The 14,525-nt window shown below is 34.5% G+C and overlaps 2 protein-coding genes across 2 annotated transcripts; both read left to right on the top strand.

Moving 5' to 3' along the window:
- Positions 1–1,015: 1,015 nt before the first annotated feature.
- Positions 1,016–3,663, top strand: LOC111805914 (ammonium transporter 2 member 5). The gene is made up of 3 exons (XM_023691208.2): positions 1,016–1,729; positions 2,502–2,787; positions 2,911–3,663. The coding sequence occupies exons 1-3, from the start codon at positions 1,130–1,132 to the stop codon at positions 3,447–3,449; spliced, it is 1,425 nt and encodes a 474-aa protein (XP_023546976.2). The 5' UTR covers positions 1,016–1,129; the 3' UTR covers positions 3,450–3,663.
- A 2,637-nt stretch (positions 3,664–6,300) lies between these two features.
- Positions 6,301–10,915, top strand: LOC111804998 (putative boron transporter 7). The gene is made up of 14 exons (XM_023689854.2): positions 6,301–6,491; positions 7,177–7,301; positions 7,410–7,492; positions 7,602–7,794; positions 7,885–8,023; positions 8,097–8,262; positions 8,355–8,521; positions 8,677–8,850; positions 8,938–9,033; positions 9,116–9,232; positions 9,316–9,620; positions 9,744–10,032; positions 10,112–10,249; positions 10,343–10,915. Exons 2-14 carry the CDS (start codon positions 7,207–7,209, stop codon positions 10,373–10,375), a joined length of 1,995 nt encoding a protein of 664 aa, XP_023545622.2. The 5' UTR covers positions 6,301–6,491; positions 7,177–7,206; the 3' UTR covers positions 10,376–10,915.
- The last annotated feature ends 3,610 nt before the right edge of the window (positions 10,916–14,525 follow it).

Here is a 14,525-nt window from a genome sequence, read left to right as displayed (position 1 = left end):
GTACAAGGTTTGTTGTAGCTTCTTGGCTCTTGTCCTTGTAATTGGACCTTGAGGTATAGAAATTCCTTGGTCGTGGTTCATATCACAGACACCAGGCCTTACGCACCAAAGACGCTGGTCCCTTCAGTGGGTGGATTGTTAGATCTCACATCAGTTAGAGATGAGAAATAAGTATCTCTTATAAGAGTGTGAAAACTTTTCACTGACAAATATGTTTTAAAAATTGTGAGGCTGACGACGATACGTAACGGATCAAGGTGAACAATATCTACTAAAGGTGGGTTTAGGTTGAAAAACACGATCACCTACAACTAAAAGACTTTTTACGTTTAGTCAATCTATGCAAAGTGAATCAATCTCTAAGAAACCCTGAAAGCGTTACCGTTCGTTGGGTACACAAAAGTGACGAAGTTGCTTTGAGTACAAAATCACGCTTGTCTCTTGGAGCGAATAGGATGATCGGGCTGCACGCAGCCCCCCTTCATGAAACGGAATCTAAATAAATAATTAATTAATTTAAAAAGACATAGCTAAAAGTTGGAAAATAATATAATGAGAATGTAAGTATTCGACATTCACAAAGTTTTTGGCCATTAATGGCCCTATCAATTTCCCTTTTCTTTATCTAAATCTTTGAACGTATCGCCTCTTCTAAGCTTCTAATTGGATCGCACGCCCAATTATCAGTGGTTTCTTATTATATAAAACTTCAACACTTAAATTGAACATTAAATTATAAAAAAAAAAACAAAATTGGAAACTAATTTAAAAACTTAGAAACCACCGGATATTGTTGACTTTGAGCATGAGTTCTCGTGATTTTACTTTGAGCTTCCCAAAAGGCTTTATATAAATGAAAATAATATTACTCACTTATAAATACAGAATCTTCCATTAAATTAATCAACATTTATTATGAAAAATTAAAAAAAAAAAATAGAAAGGACACGTACAAAAATAAATAAAATATAAAAAATTCAATGAACAAAAATAAATAAATAAATAAAAAGCCATATTCGAACAGCTTATCGTCACAAACCAAGTCGCAGCCCCCAAGTTATAAGCCGTCGAATCCCCAGCTGGTTTCAGAATCAACAAAAATAATTTCCCCCAAAGCCAAAGGAAAAAGATGAGCCTGATCGTCCCACTGCCATCAAACCTCCTCCCAGATCCGGCGAACCCGGAATGGATGAGCAAAGGCGACAACGCCTGGCAGATGACGGCGGCGACATTGGTGGGGCTGCAAAGCGTGCCAGGTCTGATAATCCTATACGGCGGGGCAGTGAAGAAGAAATGGGCCATAAACTCAGCCTTCATGGCGCTGTACGCCTTTGCGTGCGTGCTAGTGTGTTGGGTGGGGTGGGGGTACCGGCTGTCGTTTGGGGATAAGTTGCTGCCGTTTTGGGGGAAGCTGAATGTGGCGTTGGACCAGCAGTTTCTGCTGGAACAGGCGTTCAGTGGGAAGCTGCCGTCGGCTACAATGGTGTTCTTTCAATTCGTATTTGCGGCGATTACTCTGGTTTTGATTGCAGGGGCGCTGCTTGGGCGGATGAACTTCTACGCTTGGATGCTGTTCGTGCCGCTTTGGCTTACGTTTTCGTATACGTTTGTGGCGTTTAGTATTTGGAGTCCGAATGGTTTTTTCTTTAAGATGGGACTCATTGATTACTCTGGTGGCTACGTCATTCATTTGTCCTCTGGCGTTGCCGGCTTCACCGCTGCATATTGGGTACCTAATATAATAAGATATATATATATATATATATATATAACCTATAAACTATTCTTCAATTTTCAATATTATTTTAAAATTACTCTTCAATTTTAAAAATATTAATACTCCTAACATTTATTTAAAAAAAAAATTACTATCCAAATGGTTAATTACCTTCCCATAAATCAACTTAAAGGATATTGATATTAATTTTGAAATTTAATTGGTATATTTTGAGACGTGGTACTAATAATTTTCAATCCTGAGATAATTTTTTAATTAATTTTTATAAAAATTTGAGGATATTAAAGAAAATTTTAAAAACTCAAATTATTTTTAAATAAATTGTTAACCGTTTACGTCTAAAATTATTATATTTTTTAAAATATTTTAAAAGTTTTAAGGTATTATTTAAACTTTTCTTTTAAGTAACAAATTGGTAATTTATTAGACATTTTTTATATTTAAGATTTTTTTAGACATTAACAAGTTAGAATTAAAGTTGTAATTTAATTTATAAATTATAGATTAAATGAGGGGTTTAGTCATAAAATTTGGTTTATGTCTATTTAATTTAAAAAAATGTCTTATAAATCTTAATTTTGCGTTAATACCTCAATTAAAAAAATGTAATAAATTTTTAATTTTTTAAAAATTTTGTGATTTTATTAAACTCGAAATATAAAATTTAGAGTCATTTAAAAAATTGAAGGATAATTTTACTAAATTATAAATTAAAATGGATGGGTTTTACCGTGTAAACTGAAATGGAAAATGTGTCCGTCAGGTTGGGCCACGGCTGTCCAAAGACAGAGAAAGCTTCCCTCCAAACAACATTCTTCTAATGCTGGCCGGAGCAGGGCTGCTGTGGATGGGCTGGACCGGGTTCAACGGCGGAGACCCATACGCCGCCAACATCGACGCCTCACTGGCAGTTCTCAACACCCACGTGTGCACCGCCACCAGCCTCCTCACTTGGCTCATCTTCGACATAATCTTCTTCCGAAAGCCCTCCGTCATCGGCGCCGTCCAGGGCATGATCACCGGCCTCGTTTGCATCACCCCCGCCGCAGGTCCCTCCCTTATTAACCCCCACCATCTTTTTTACCCTCTCTCTCTCAGTAATTACTCATTTAACTTAGGTAAATTTTTTTAACTTTGGAAGCAATGTAAAATTTTGTGAACCCCAAATCCAGGAGTTGTTCAAGGATGGGCGGCGATTATAATGGGCTTGCTATCCGGATCCATCCCATGGTTCACAATGATGGTGGTTCACAAGAAATCAGCCATCCTCCAAAAAGTGGACGACACAATGGCCGTGTTCCACACCCACGCCATCGCCGGCAGCCTCGGCGGCATTTTAAGCGGCATCTTCGCCGAGCCACGCCTCAACTTCGTCTACTACGGCGCCTACAACAAGTACGTTGGCCTTTTCTACGGCTTCAACTCAAAGCAAGTCAAGCTCGGCTTCCGCCAACTCGGGGTCCAGCTCCTTGGTATCCTCTTCGTCACCCTCATAAACATTATCGTCACTAGCCTTATATGCGTCCTCCTCCAATACATCGTGCCACTCCGAATGTCCGAGGAGGACATGGCCATCGGCGACGAGGCCGCCCACGGCGAAGAGGCCTATGCTATTTGGGGCCAGGGCGAGAAGATGGACTCTTCTAAGTACGATATTGAAGTCCCGGTTGCGGCCAAGCATAGGCATGCAGGCCATGTTGAAATGGCATGAGATCCTTGGTTATTATCCACTCAGCTATACTGAAATTGATCTTTACATACTACAATGCAACAACTTTTCTCGTTAAGGAGGCATTTCTTGCAAAATTGTAGTATCGATTCAGTGGTTTAATTCGTGTAATAAGAGCGAGCATTTGGTTTAGCTTTGAACGATGGTTTCATATATAAAAAGTGATATAGACGTTAAATAAAAGTTTATATTTTAATTTACATTTTAATTGTACTTCACTTCAATTTATTACAAATTGAATTCCATATTTTCTTTTAAGTTTAAATAGATTTTCCCATAAAGTTACAAAAAAATAATATTAAAAAGTTTAAAGATAATGTGTGAGTCATATATCTGTTAATTTTTATATTCTTGTCTATTTTACAAATTTTAGACATATTTTTTTTAACATAATTTTAAAAATTTTAAAATTTTTAAGATATTATTAAAAAATTTAATAAAACCTAAAATTTATAAATATTTTTATTAATTTAACTTAAAATAACCATTTTTTTTAAGATATTAAATAATTAATTTTAAAATCTTAAAATATGAGGCAATTATAAAAGAAAAAGAAAATCAATTTAAAAAATGGTATATACTTCTGAATTAAATCCTATATTTACTGAAAAGTGAAACAAGAAATTTAATGGTGCAGTCACGTGGATGCTGAATGTTACACCTGGCGCCACGTCATTTACTACAACTTGCGAGTCACTAGTCAGTTGTCGCCACGCTACCCGAAGAATCCTCACCGTTCATTAATTCTCATAAAAATAAACACTAATTTTGTATGCTAAAAGCGTCGCATCTAGAACATTCCGTACACGTCGAGGATCCAATTGAGAGTACAAAATATGCTAGAAAAGCCCATTTAGACCCTTTAATAAAAATATACCTTGATTTTGTAATTTATTTTTAAAAATATTTCTTTTTTTTTTTTAATAATATCCTCAATTTTTTAGTATTATTAATTATTAATAAAAAACAATAGTTAAATATTTAAGAGGAAACACAACCATGGTTAAATATTTTTTTGAAAATATTTTAGAATAAAGTATAAATTGGAAATTGGTTGGTGAGGGGTTTCTATATTTTATTATAATTAAATTCCAATTGATCTGTCGTTTGGAATGTCGGTGTTTGAATGGAGGACGAAGACCGGTCTGACCGATGATGAGACGCGGATTTCCCACTGTCGGTGTGCTGCGATTAATCGCCGGCGGATACACGGCGGCTGCTTAGCTGTCATGGATGAAGCCAAAAATTACACCTGGCCACCGCAAAAAAAACGCGGAGAAAATCTCTTATTGCATTTTTTCGCGTTCCATATTTATGACCGTGGAACCAAATTTCATCCCGTATGGGCGGCTTCACGCTCTTATCGTGAGCCTCCCCTAATTTATTATATTATTTTATTAAGTTTATAAATACTATTTTTCACTTACTTTATAAAACTAGTTTTAACATTTATACTAAAATTAAAAAACAATGTAAAAAATTTTACGTTTAACAAAAATAATAATAATAATTATCTTAAAATGTGAGTAAATAAGTATAATTTTAAAATTTTAAAATAAAATTATTATTCAATAGACTTATTTCTGGCGGTCAATTTATTCTTTATAATAAATTTTTAAAATTATGTATATTTAATCATTTAATCTCTATGACTTTATATATTTAAAAATTATTAATTTTGAAATATATTTAATTGTTTGATAGTACACGATAAGCGTATACCATCAATAATAATAATAATAATTTATATAACCTTTTTTAATAAAAATTTATGAGTAAGATCGATTTACAATTAAATTGGGTTGAATGGAATTTATCTATTATTAATATATTTTTTTTCTTACACTACAATTTTATATTTCTAAAATTAATTTTTAATTATTTATTATCCAACTATTCTCAAAAGTAAAATTATAAGCATAATTTTTCAAAAATAAATTTTAACCCTGTGATTTTAGTTATATTAAAAAGAAATTGAATAAATTATTCGACTAATTCGATCAACTCAACCCAATTATTTTATGGTCGAGTTAGGTTAAGTTTGGTTCGGTTTATTACATAAAAATAGTTGTTTGAGTTACCACTCGAACAATTGAGTTGGATTTAAAAAATCTCTCTACCTGACTTAACTCGACCATCCGAGTCATAGTCAATCCCACTATATATATATATATATATATATAATTGAAAGAAAAAAATAAAAATAAAAATAAAACTCTCGTTGACTGCAATGAGTCGAAGTTATCTACGGCTGTGATGCACAAGTAGCAGGTGATCCCATAGTCACTGATCCAGTGGATAGAAGTTAGTTTAGTTCTCGACGTAAGCGATATCGATAAAATCGATAAATACTTGAGCAATTCCATTTAGATAAATTAGATAAAGTAAGGGCTTAAAAAAAATATCTCAAATCCTAATATATAAATAATACCAATATATTAAAGATGGCTAAAAATATATATTTATATAGTACCTCTTTTATTTTATTTCATCTCTTTGTCATTTTATTTACACGGCGTCACAATCAATCGTAGATAAAATTATTGATTTTATTTGAAAACTCAAAATAGATAAAATTATTGATTTTATTTGAAAACTCAAAATATTTTTGAAACAAAAAAAAATAGAAATTATTATTTGATTCTTATGATCCAGATGGCATCACAACAAATAGGGCCAAACACCGGGCACGCGAGTAATTGAGCTGCGATATTGTAGGCCCCATATTTAGTAATCCTGGCTTTGGTCATCACAAAACCCCGAGCCAAACGCATCTGTCCACCGCACCAATCTCGGTAGAAAAAGAAGCCAAATCAACAACACTGACAATTTTATTTAAGACTTCTTACTATCTATTTACTTCAAAAAAAAATTTGTAAAAAAATTTGTTTCCCCATTGGTTCTCACTGCGGCAATCTTCGCCGGTGATCTTCCGGCCGATAACTGTGTTCTTCAGCTTCCAACGGAGTCAATACTTGTAGTGGCAGTCTTTAGCATTTCTCTGTCACATTCTCCGGCCTCGAGGTGATTCTTCGTTTATCCGATTATTGCAAACGTTCTCTGTTAGGTCATTACTTCTTCTTAATCTTCATGGCAATGCCGCATTGTTCTGTGGATTGTCTTCAATGTTTAGAAATTTGAGATGACGATCGTATCGAGTTTTGTTGAAGAGGCTTAGTATTTGCCGCTTATAGCATTTTGAGTATGTAATGGTTGTTGAAATGTGGTTCCTGATTTATTAAGCCTGTTCGTTTAGCTTTTTCGGAAAGGTTACCTAATTTTAATCGCTGTGATTGGATTAGTGTTTTGACGCTATCGAGTGAGATTCATTTAATCGTGTTTTAGTTAGTGAAATCTTTGTATTCACGATTATCATTGGCATGGAAAATTATGTTTGCTTTTTCTCTGTTGCTAATTAATGAATTTCTAACCACTATCACATGCTCACCAATAATCTGTCATTCAAAGAATGTGGTAAGGTTGAAACGCTGCATTTGTTTCTTTCTCTTTTGTCTCGTGAGAATCTCACGCGGTATTGGAAATAGCATAGCCTTTGTTTTATTCTATCTTCTCCGTCCTTTTGCTTCTTCAGGGGCTGTATAAACACACATATATATATGTGCGTGTGTGTTTGCGTGTTCTTGGAATTCAATGGTTGTTTCTTGTAATGCGTAAAACTTAGCCAGTTGCATTGCTTGGTGAATTTTAGTTCTCGTAGTTGCTTTAATTGGCTCCAGCGATGGGGGCTCCATTCGAGGGAATAGCAAATGATTTCAAGGGGAGGATAGCATGCTACAAACAGGATTGGGTTTGTGCACTATGTTCAGGCGTCAGGTGCTTTTTCCCCGCCCTTAAAATGCCAATTCAAGAACAAATTTTATACGGTGTCTTGAATTTCTTACAGTGCTCTAATCTACCTGATGTTGTTTTTGCGTGTTCCAGGATTTTAGCTCCCACTATGTACATTTTCTTCGCCTCTGCTCTTCCTGTTATCGCCTTTGGAGAGCAACTTAGTAGGGATACAGGTGCATCTTTATCTCTGAAGTGCATCTTTTTGTTTGTTTTTCATTTCTATTAACTGGAATGGGGTTCTTATTTCAATCCTTTTTCTCTTCAAATTCTAATTATGTTTAGGTGGAAGTTTGAGCACAGTGGAAGCATTAGCCTCAACTGCGCTGTGTGGAATTATCCACTCAATATTTGGGGGGCAGCCTTTGCTGATTTTAGGAGTGGCAGAACCAACAGTTATAATGTACATTTACCTGTACAATTTCTGCACAGGCAGGCCGGAGTTAGGGGGCAAGCTCTTTTTAGCCTGGGCTGGATGGTAAGTGAATAAGTTTTCCAGATAATAGTCCCCTTCCTCCTCCGTCTTGGTGGAAATTTTGGATTATACTTACTATCTTCGTACGCGTAGGGTGTGCATCTGGACAGGATTCTTCCTGATTCTCCTCGCAATCTTCAATGCTTGCGCTGTCATCACCAAATTTACAAGAGTTGCGGGGGAATTATTTGGCATGCTTATTGCTGTTCTTTTCTTCCAAGAGGCAATAAAGGTATAAATGATTGACATTCATTACAAAGGAAGGAGAAGGATTGAGTGAGTCATACTAAATATTCTAATCACAGGGATTGATCAGCGAGTTCAATATTCCCAAGTCAGAAAATCCAGAGGAAGTGAAGTACCAATTTCAATGGTTGTATACAAATGGGTTGCTTGCTATCATTTTTTCTGTGGGTTTACTCTTCACAGCCTTGAAAAGCAGACATGCTAGATCATGGAAATATGGCACTGGTACAAACTTGAGAGGGAGTTAACATCTGCAAAATTTGAAGTCTAAGTTAGAGATCAATTCAATTCTTACTTATTTGAATTTTGGCGTGCAGGGTGGTTTCGGAGTTTCATTGCGGACTATGGGGTTCCACTTATGGTCGTGTGTTGGACAGCATTGTCTTATGGAGTTCCCAGCAAAGTTCCAGATGGAGTTCCAAGGAGACTCTTTTGTCCATTACCTTGGGAACCAGCCTCATTGTACCACTGGACTGTAGTGAAGGTGAGGTTTCTTTTCTACCTTAAAGCTATCAAGTTATGAAAGCTCATAAACGTTTGGGTAAACATTGCTTTATTATTAATTTTGTTCATAATCCAATCCATTTACAACAACCAACAATTGGAATTAAAAGTCTACTTCACATGCTCAATTCGCAGGACATGGGGAAGGTTCCGCCGACTTACATCTTTGCTGCTTGTCTGCCAGCCGTGATGATAGCAGGTCTATACTTTTTTGACCATAGTGTTGCATCACAATTGGCGCAACAGAAAGAGTTTAATCTTCAAAAGCCACCTGCATATCATTATGATGTCCTCTTGCTTGGGATTATGGTAAATATTTGTTCAAACTTGCTTTCTTTTACCTTGTGTATTTATCCTTTTACCAGCATTACGAGCTTTGTGCTTTTGTTGTTACAGACTTTGATTTGTGGATTGCTTGGATTACCTCCTTCTAATGGTGTTCTCCCACAGTCCCCAATGCACACCAAGAGTCTGGCAGTGCTTAAACGGCAGGTGTGTAGAACAAAATTCAGAAGTTTTATCCTATATTCAGACCATTCTTAGTGGATTTTTTATATTTCGATATCATTTGCAGCTAATTCGAAGAAAAATGGTTAAGAGTGCAAAAGAATGTATCAAACAAAAAGCTAGCAACTCTGAAATTTATGGAAAGATGCAGGCTGTGTTCATTGAAATGGACACATCTCCAACTGTAAAACTCTAAACCTTGTAGTCTCCCTTTTTTTTTTTTACTCCGAGAATGGATTATATAATGCACCTTTTCTCTTATTGCAGCCTAAAGAGCTAGAAACCTTGACGAAGGCAGTGATGAATGCCGATGATGGTAATCAGGACGGAAAATTCGATGCTGAGAAAAATATAGATCCTTATTTGCCTGTTCGTGTGAATGAGCAAAGGATGAGCAACTTGCTGCAGTCTTTCCTTGTTGCCTTGACATTACTTGCTATCCCTATAATGAAAATGATACCCACTTCTGTTCTGTGGGGATACTTTGCTTATATGGCCATTGATAGTCTCCCAGGAAATCAGTTCTGGGAAAGGATGTTATTGCTCTTCATTACACCCGGTCGGCGTTTCAAGTAAGTCGACTTAGACTTAGTTTGCAAGTTCGATCGTTTAGTCATAGCAACTTATAAATGCCTTGAATAAGGGAGGTCTTTCCTAACATACCTGATGTTATGTTTCTTCTTCGTGTTCTACAGGGTCTTGGAGGGGTCTCATTTATCCATCGTTGAATCTGTGCCATTCAAGATCATCGCTTCATTTACCCTCCTTCAGTTTGCATATTTCTTGCTGTGCTTTGGTGTAACATGGATACCTGTAGCTGGAATCATGTTCCCACTTCCATTTTTCCTCCTCATTAGCATAAGAGAGCATGTGCTCCCCAAGTTCTTCCAGCATAGCCATCTTCAAGAGCTCGATGCTTCAGAGTACGAGGAGATTGCCGGTGCTCGACGTCGTGCCAAGAATCTCAAGAATCTCAACATTCCGGTTCGTCTAACTTTCTCTTCTATCCAACTTGAGTTTAACTTTCTCTTCTAAATCTTTGCTTCCCATAATGTCTGCTTAGGAAAAGGAACGACCTGATACAATTGTGGAAGAAAATAACGAAGAATACTATGATGCGGAGATATTAGATGAGATGACAACTCATAGAGGAGAGTTGAAGCTTAGGACTGTAAGTCACAACGAAGAACGGTTCCTGCAGGTTGGAAACTGAAGCCCCACTCCATCCAACTATTTTACCCTTTTGCTTCTGCTTTAACTCATTATTATTATCATCCAACATTTTGAATTTCAGATTCATCCTGAAGATTCCCTTCAAAGACAATGAATGAAGCAGGTGGAAGCAAAATAGGACAATAAGAGAGCGTTTGATCGAGCTCGATGCAACATGATTTCGACAATCGGTTGAGAGTGAGTATACGGGAAGACATTTTCTTCTCAAAGAAGACATCAAGTTTTACATAAACCGATTCATTATATAAACATGCATACAAGAAAAATAAGATCTTAGAAAAGATTTAAGTTGTTATTCAATTTACAATAGGGAAAGCTTTTAGAGAATCAAAAAGCTTTTAGTCAATTCATTCATTTGATTATTGAAAATTAAAAAGGTAAGGAAAGGAAAGGAAAGGACGGTGAGGATCGGCTATTGAGATTATTAAGAAAGAAAGACAGCTGTAGTTTTTTGTTTTTTGTTTTTTTTTCCCTTTCCTTTCCTTATTTTGGTTCACTTTATTATTATTTCTTCTTTAAACTATAAATTTATGGTCAAATATAGAATCTATGTATTTCAGTTCTTGTTGCTTGCAGATTTCTGTCATGCTTTATGTGCAGACAGTTAAACTAAAACCCAAGTATTGGTTTTATATTTGGCTCGTGTTCTTCTTCTGTTCTTTTGTGTTGACTTTTAAGATCACAGCCTCTTGGAAGTTTGAGCGGTGATGATATATACAATCAGAGCCCGGGCTCGAGCCTGAGCCCGTGGTTTTGAGTCTGAACTTCGTGTTTGTCTAATATGTATGTCCAAACAAGTATAACGATCTTTGAACCTAAAAAAAAGAACACTAAGCTGTATGAACCTAATTTTATTAGTTTTTTTTTTTTTTTTTTTTCTATTCTTTTGTTTCAAAAATATTTAAAATTATGGTAAATTATTATATATTAAATATTAATATTGATATAAAATAATTAAAATAATATGCATTACCAAATTTAGCAAAGGTTTTTTTAAGAAAAAACACAGTGGCCTTCTGAACTAAGCTGAAGTTCATCTCCGTGGTTTTGTGTGTGGCCTTTTGTATTGGGCTTCAACTTTATTGGACCGGATAATATGGGCCGAGAATGATGGGCTGGTCAAGATTGGGCTTCTCTTGGTCTTTTTAGTGCTAGATCTTAATGGGCCGAAGTTCATCCTAAATAAATGCCCCTTTAACGGGAAATTATCCTTTCAGCTAATGGAATTCCGATAAAAACCTCAGTTTGTTAAATGAATAAATTAACTCTAAATTAAAAAGAAAATATATATATATATATATATATATATATATATATTCTGAGATTTTAAAATTATTATTAACGCTTTATCTTTATTAAAAAAAGTTCAAAAAAATTATTAATATATTAAAACTAAATAAATGTGTCTTCTAAATTTTTTAATATTAGTTTTGAAAATTCACAAATTTGAAACGTGTTCTAGATCAACCCAAAACTCCGACAACTGAGAAGAGCCATTATGTACCGAACAATTTACCCTTTATTTTCAATCTCCTCTTGATTTGTCAATTCAAGAGTAATTATTTTGAAAGAATGTCTTTCACATATTTATCACGATGTTCACGTATAAAATAAAAAATGTTATTGGAAAAACTTATAAAATCGAATTTATTTCGATGTTACTTATATTGAATCATTTATAAAGTCAAAAACATTTTAAGATTAAAAAAAAAAACATTCATCTTATGGTTGGTTAGTAAATATCAACCTAAAATATTTGGACCACCGAATATACAAATAAATTCAGAATTTATTCTCATTTTCAACCACAAAAAAAAGTATAAATAAATAAATAAAAATTGAAGTAGACGATTGGGGGCATAAATGTGTGCACGTGCAATTGCCCTCTGTCATTTTCCATTTCCATCATCGTGGTTTGGTTTAGTGTCAAACCAATGCAGCCGGCCGAAAGGTGGCCGGCGATCTCCAGCTCCTCCGCCGCCATCTCCGAGCAAGTTTAATCAGGAAATCGACGGTCGGCCGGCGACCTTCAGCTCCGCCACCGCCATCTCCGAGCAAGTTTAATCTGGAAAATGACAGTGCATGTGAAATAATGTTAAATAATGAACGTAACTGTAATTGCAATACACAATTATAAGACCCATCTCCCTCTTCTTCTTTAACCATTTGGTTTGATTTCTTCTAAATTTTCCATCCCTTTCAATTCTCACGTCTCTGTTTTATATATATATATATATATATTTGTTTGGAGGTTGGCATTGTCAGTTGGTGGCGAGACCAAATCTCTCAATTTATGGCTTTCTTTTTTTTTTTTTTTACTTTGAGAATTATCATAAATATTTTGATCTCTTCCCTGTTTTCATTCATTATACTTGTTGTTTTTTTAAATAAAAAATGGTAAAAAAATAGTTTTGTTTTATACTGAGTTTTGTATTAAATAAATTATTTGATAAAATTGTCGTTTTCATGGTAGTTAATATTTATTTTTTCGATAGTACAAAATTATTGATCGCGTTGAAACATAAATAATAGATAGATTTGAGATTATTTTACATATGTAATAAATAAATAAATAGGAATATGATACTTATCAAACGACCTCGTTTCATATCCGAGTTCGAGATGACCTAGTAGCGTGAGATGAGACAAAAACATTTATATGCTTCTCCAACCCGATTTCTTACGAAATTTGTAATGACTACTTCAATATCATTCGAACGTTTAAGAGAAAAAGAGTTTGTTAATCAATCTTGAGTGGGTAGTATACATATTTTAAAACCTAACTATATTAGTATAATTTAAGAGATCGAGAATCACAAAGCACCATATTTAGACATAGACGTAAATATCATATTTAGATTGTGCTTTCACCCACCATGTTATGTCTAACTACCTATCTCACCTAGCTCGGAGTGTTTGCTTTATTGAGCTTGATCATGAGTCTAGATAGACACTTCTTATTCGACCACATGACCATATTATATAGTTCATCAGTGATTATCATATTTACACGACGTTTGGTCTTCTTTTAATTTTATGAACCATTGAACACAAGTCGGCCTTCTAACCTCTTGTCGGTTCGAGTTTGGGATGCTTCGTATACATTCACTTCTTCTCGTCCGAGCTATGGTTCAAACAGATGTCTTTAGATTATTGAGCCACGTGGCAATCTTTCTTTTTAAAAATATATTTATGCATAAAATAGATAAATAAGCAATGGAAAATAGATGGAACCAAAAACTGTAATATATTGGGGAATTGCCAGGTAGGCCTAACATCTTATCTTGAGAGACAACCTTAATTAATGCGACACGAGCACGTGGATAGTCGCATCACCACTGGATCTAGCCAACGAAATCGCGTCGGTAGGCTTGTAAGTCACAATAAAAAAAAAAAAAAAAAAGCCTTAATGGGCTCAAACTCAGATCTAACCCGAAAACGTCAAATGATTTTCAAGGCCCCCACCAACTTTGGGCCCATAGGCCCAATATTCCGGCCCTTCACCTGACAGCCGCTATTATTGGGATGCCTGACCTTGAGAGCTACGTGTCTCAACACTTACACGTGGCCACTCTTCTGGCCTCTTCCTATTTCTAGTTTTGTGTAATTTAAGAAAGATTTTGTCCCTTTTATTTTATTTTGATACACACACACACACAATAATATTATTCTTTCGAGAAAAATAAAATAATAGCTCAAATACCATTTTAGTTTATAAAATTTAAAATTATTTTATAAAAATAGAACAATATTTAAGATAATAATAAAAATAAATAGCAATAAATATATGCATGTGTGGGGATTCCGAATCCACGGCAAAGTCACATGCCCATCTTCCCTTCAAAATCAAATCCATATCATATATTCCCTTAAATTTCCTAAAAATATTATAATTTTTTATTTATTAATGTTTTAATAAATTATAAAAGTCAAGAGAAATTCAGTTTGATTGATTAAAACAATATAATTAAATAAATGAATAATCAAACTAAATATATTTGCTAACAATTTCGAATTTTTATTATTTTCCTTTCATTTAATTAATATCAAACAAAATAATTAAATTTCGATTTAGGAATGTTACCATTTATTTGATTATTTTTTAAAAAAGGTGATGCGCTCCACGAGACATGAAACGCCACCGTTTTGGATTTTGATGGCTACGTAACTCCTTGCTCTTGAATCCTCTCCCCATTTTGTTCTACAAAAAGACAGTTCTTTACTTTATTATCCAAAACTTTATT

The sequence above is a fragment of the Cucurbita pepo genome, chromosome 11, assembly GCF_057944985.1.
Source record: "Cucurbita pepo subsp. pepo isolate OVF chromosome 11, ASM5794498v1, whole genome shotgun sequence".
Taxonomy (NCBI): domain Eukaryota; kingdom Viridiplantae; phylum Streptophyta; class Magnoliopsida; order Cucurbitales; family Cucurbitaceae; genus Cucurbita; species Cucurbita pepo.
The sequence above is the reverse complement of the archived record's forward strand: the minus strand, read 5'-3'. Positions and strand labels throughout refer to the sequence as shown.

What these genes read in the sequence shown, in the direction of transcription:
- LOC111805914 (XM_023691208.2), top strand. Translation starts at nt 1,130, where the DNA reads ATGAGCCTGATCGTCCCACTGCCATCAAACCTCCTCCCAGATCCGGCG. An exon ending in GCTTCACCGCTGCATATTGG is followed by an intron (nt 1,730 to 2,501) that starts GTACCTAATATA and finishes TGTGTCCGTCAG; the next exon opens with GTTGGGCCACGGCTGTCCAA. An exon ending in TTGCATCACCCCCGCCGCAG is followed by an intron (nt 2,788 to 2,910) that starts GTCCCTCCCTTA and finishes CCCCAAATCCAG; the next exon opens with GAGTTGTTCAAGGATGGGCG.
- LOC111804998 (XM_023689854.2), top strand. Translation starts at nt 7,207, where the DNA reads ATGGGGGCTCCATTCGAGGGAATAGCAAATGATTTCAAGGGGAGGATA. An exon ending in ACCACTGGACTGTAGTGAAG is followed by an intron (nt 8,522 to 8,676) that starts GTGAGGTTTCTT and finishes CTCAATTCGCAG; the next exon opens with GACATGGGGAAGGTTCCGCC. An exon ending in ACACCCGGTCGGCGTTTCAA is followed by an intron (nt 9,621 to 9,743) that starts GTAAGTCGACTT and finishes CGTGTTCTACAG; the next exon opens with GGTCTTGGAGGGGTCTCATT.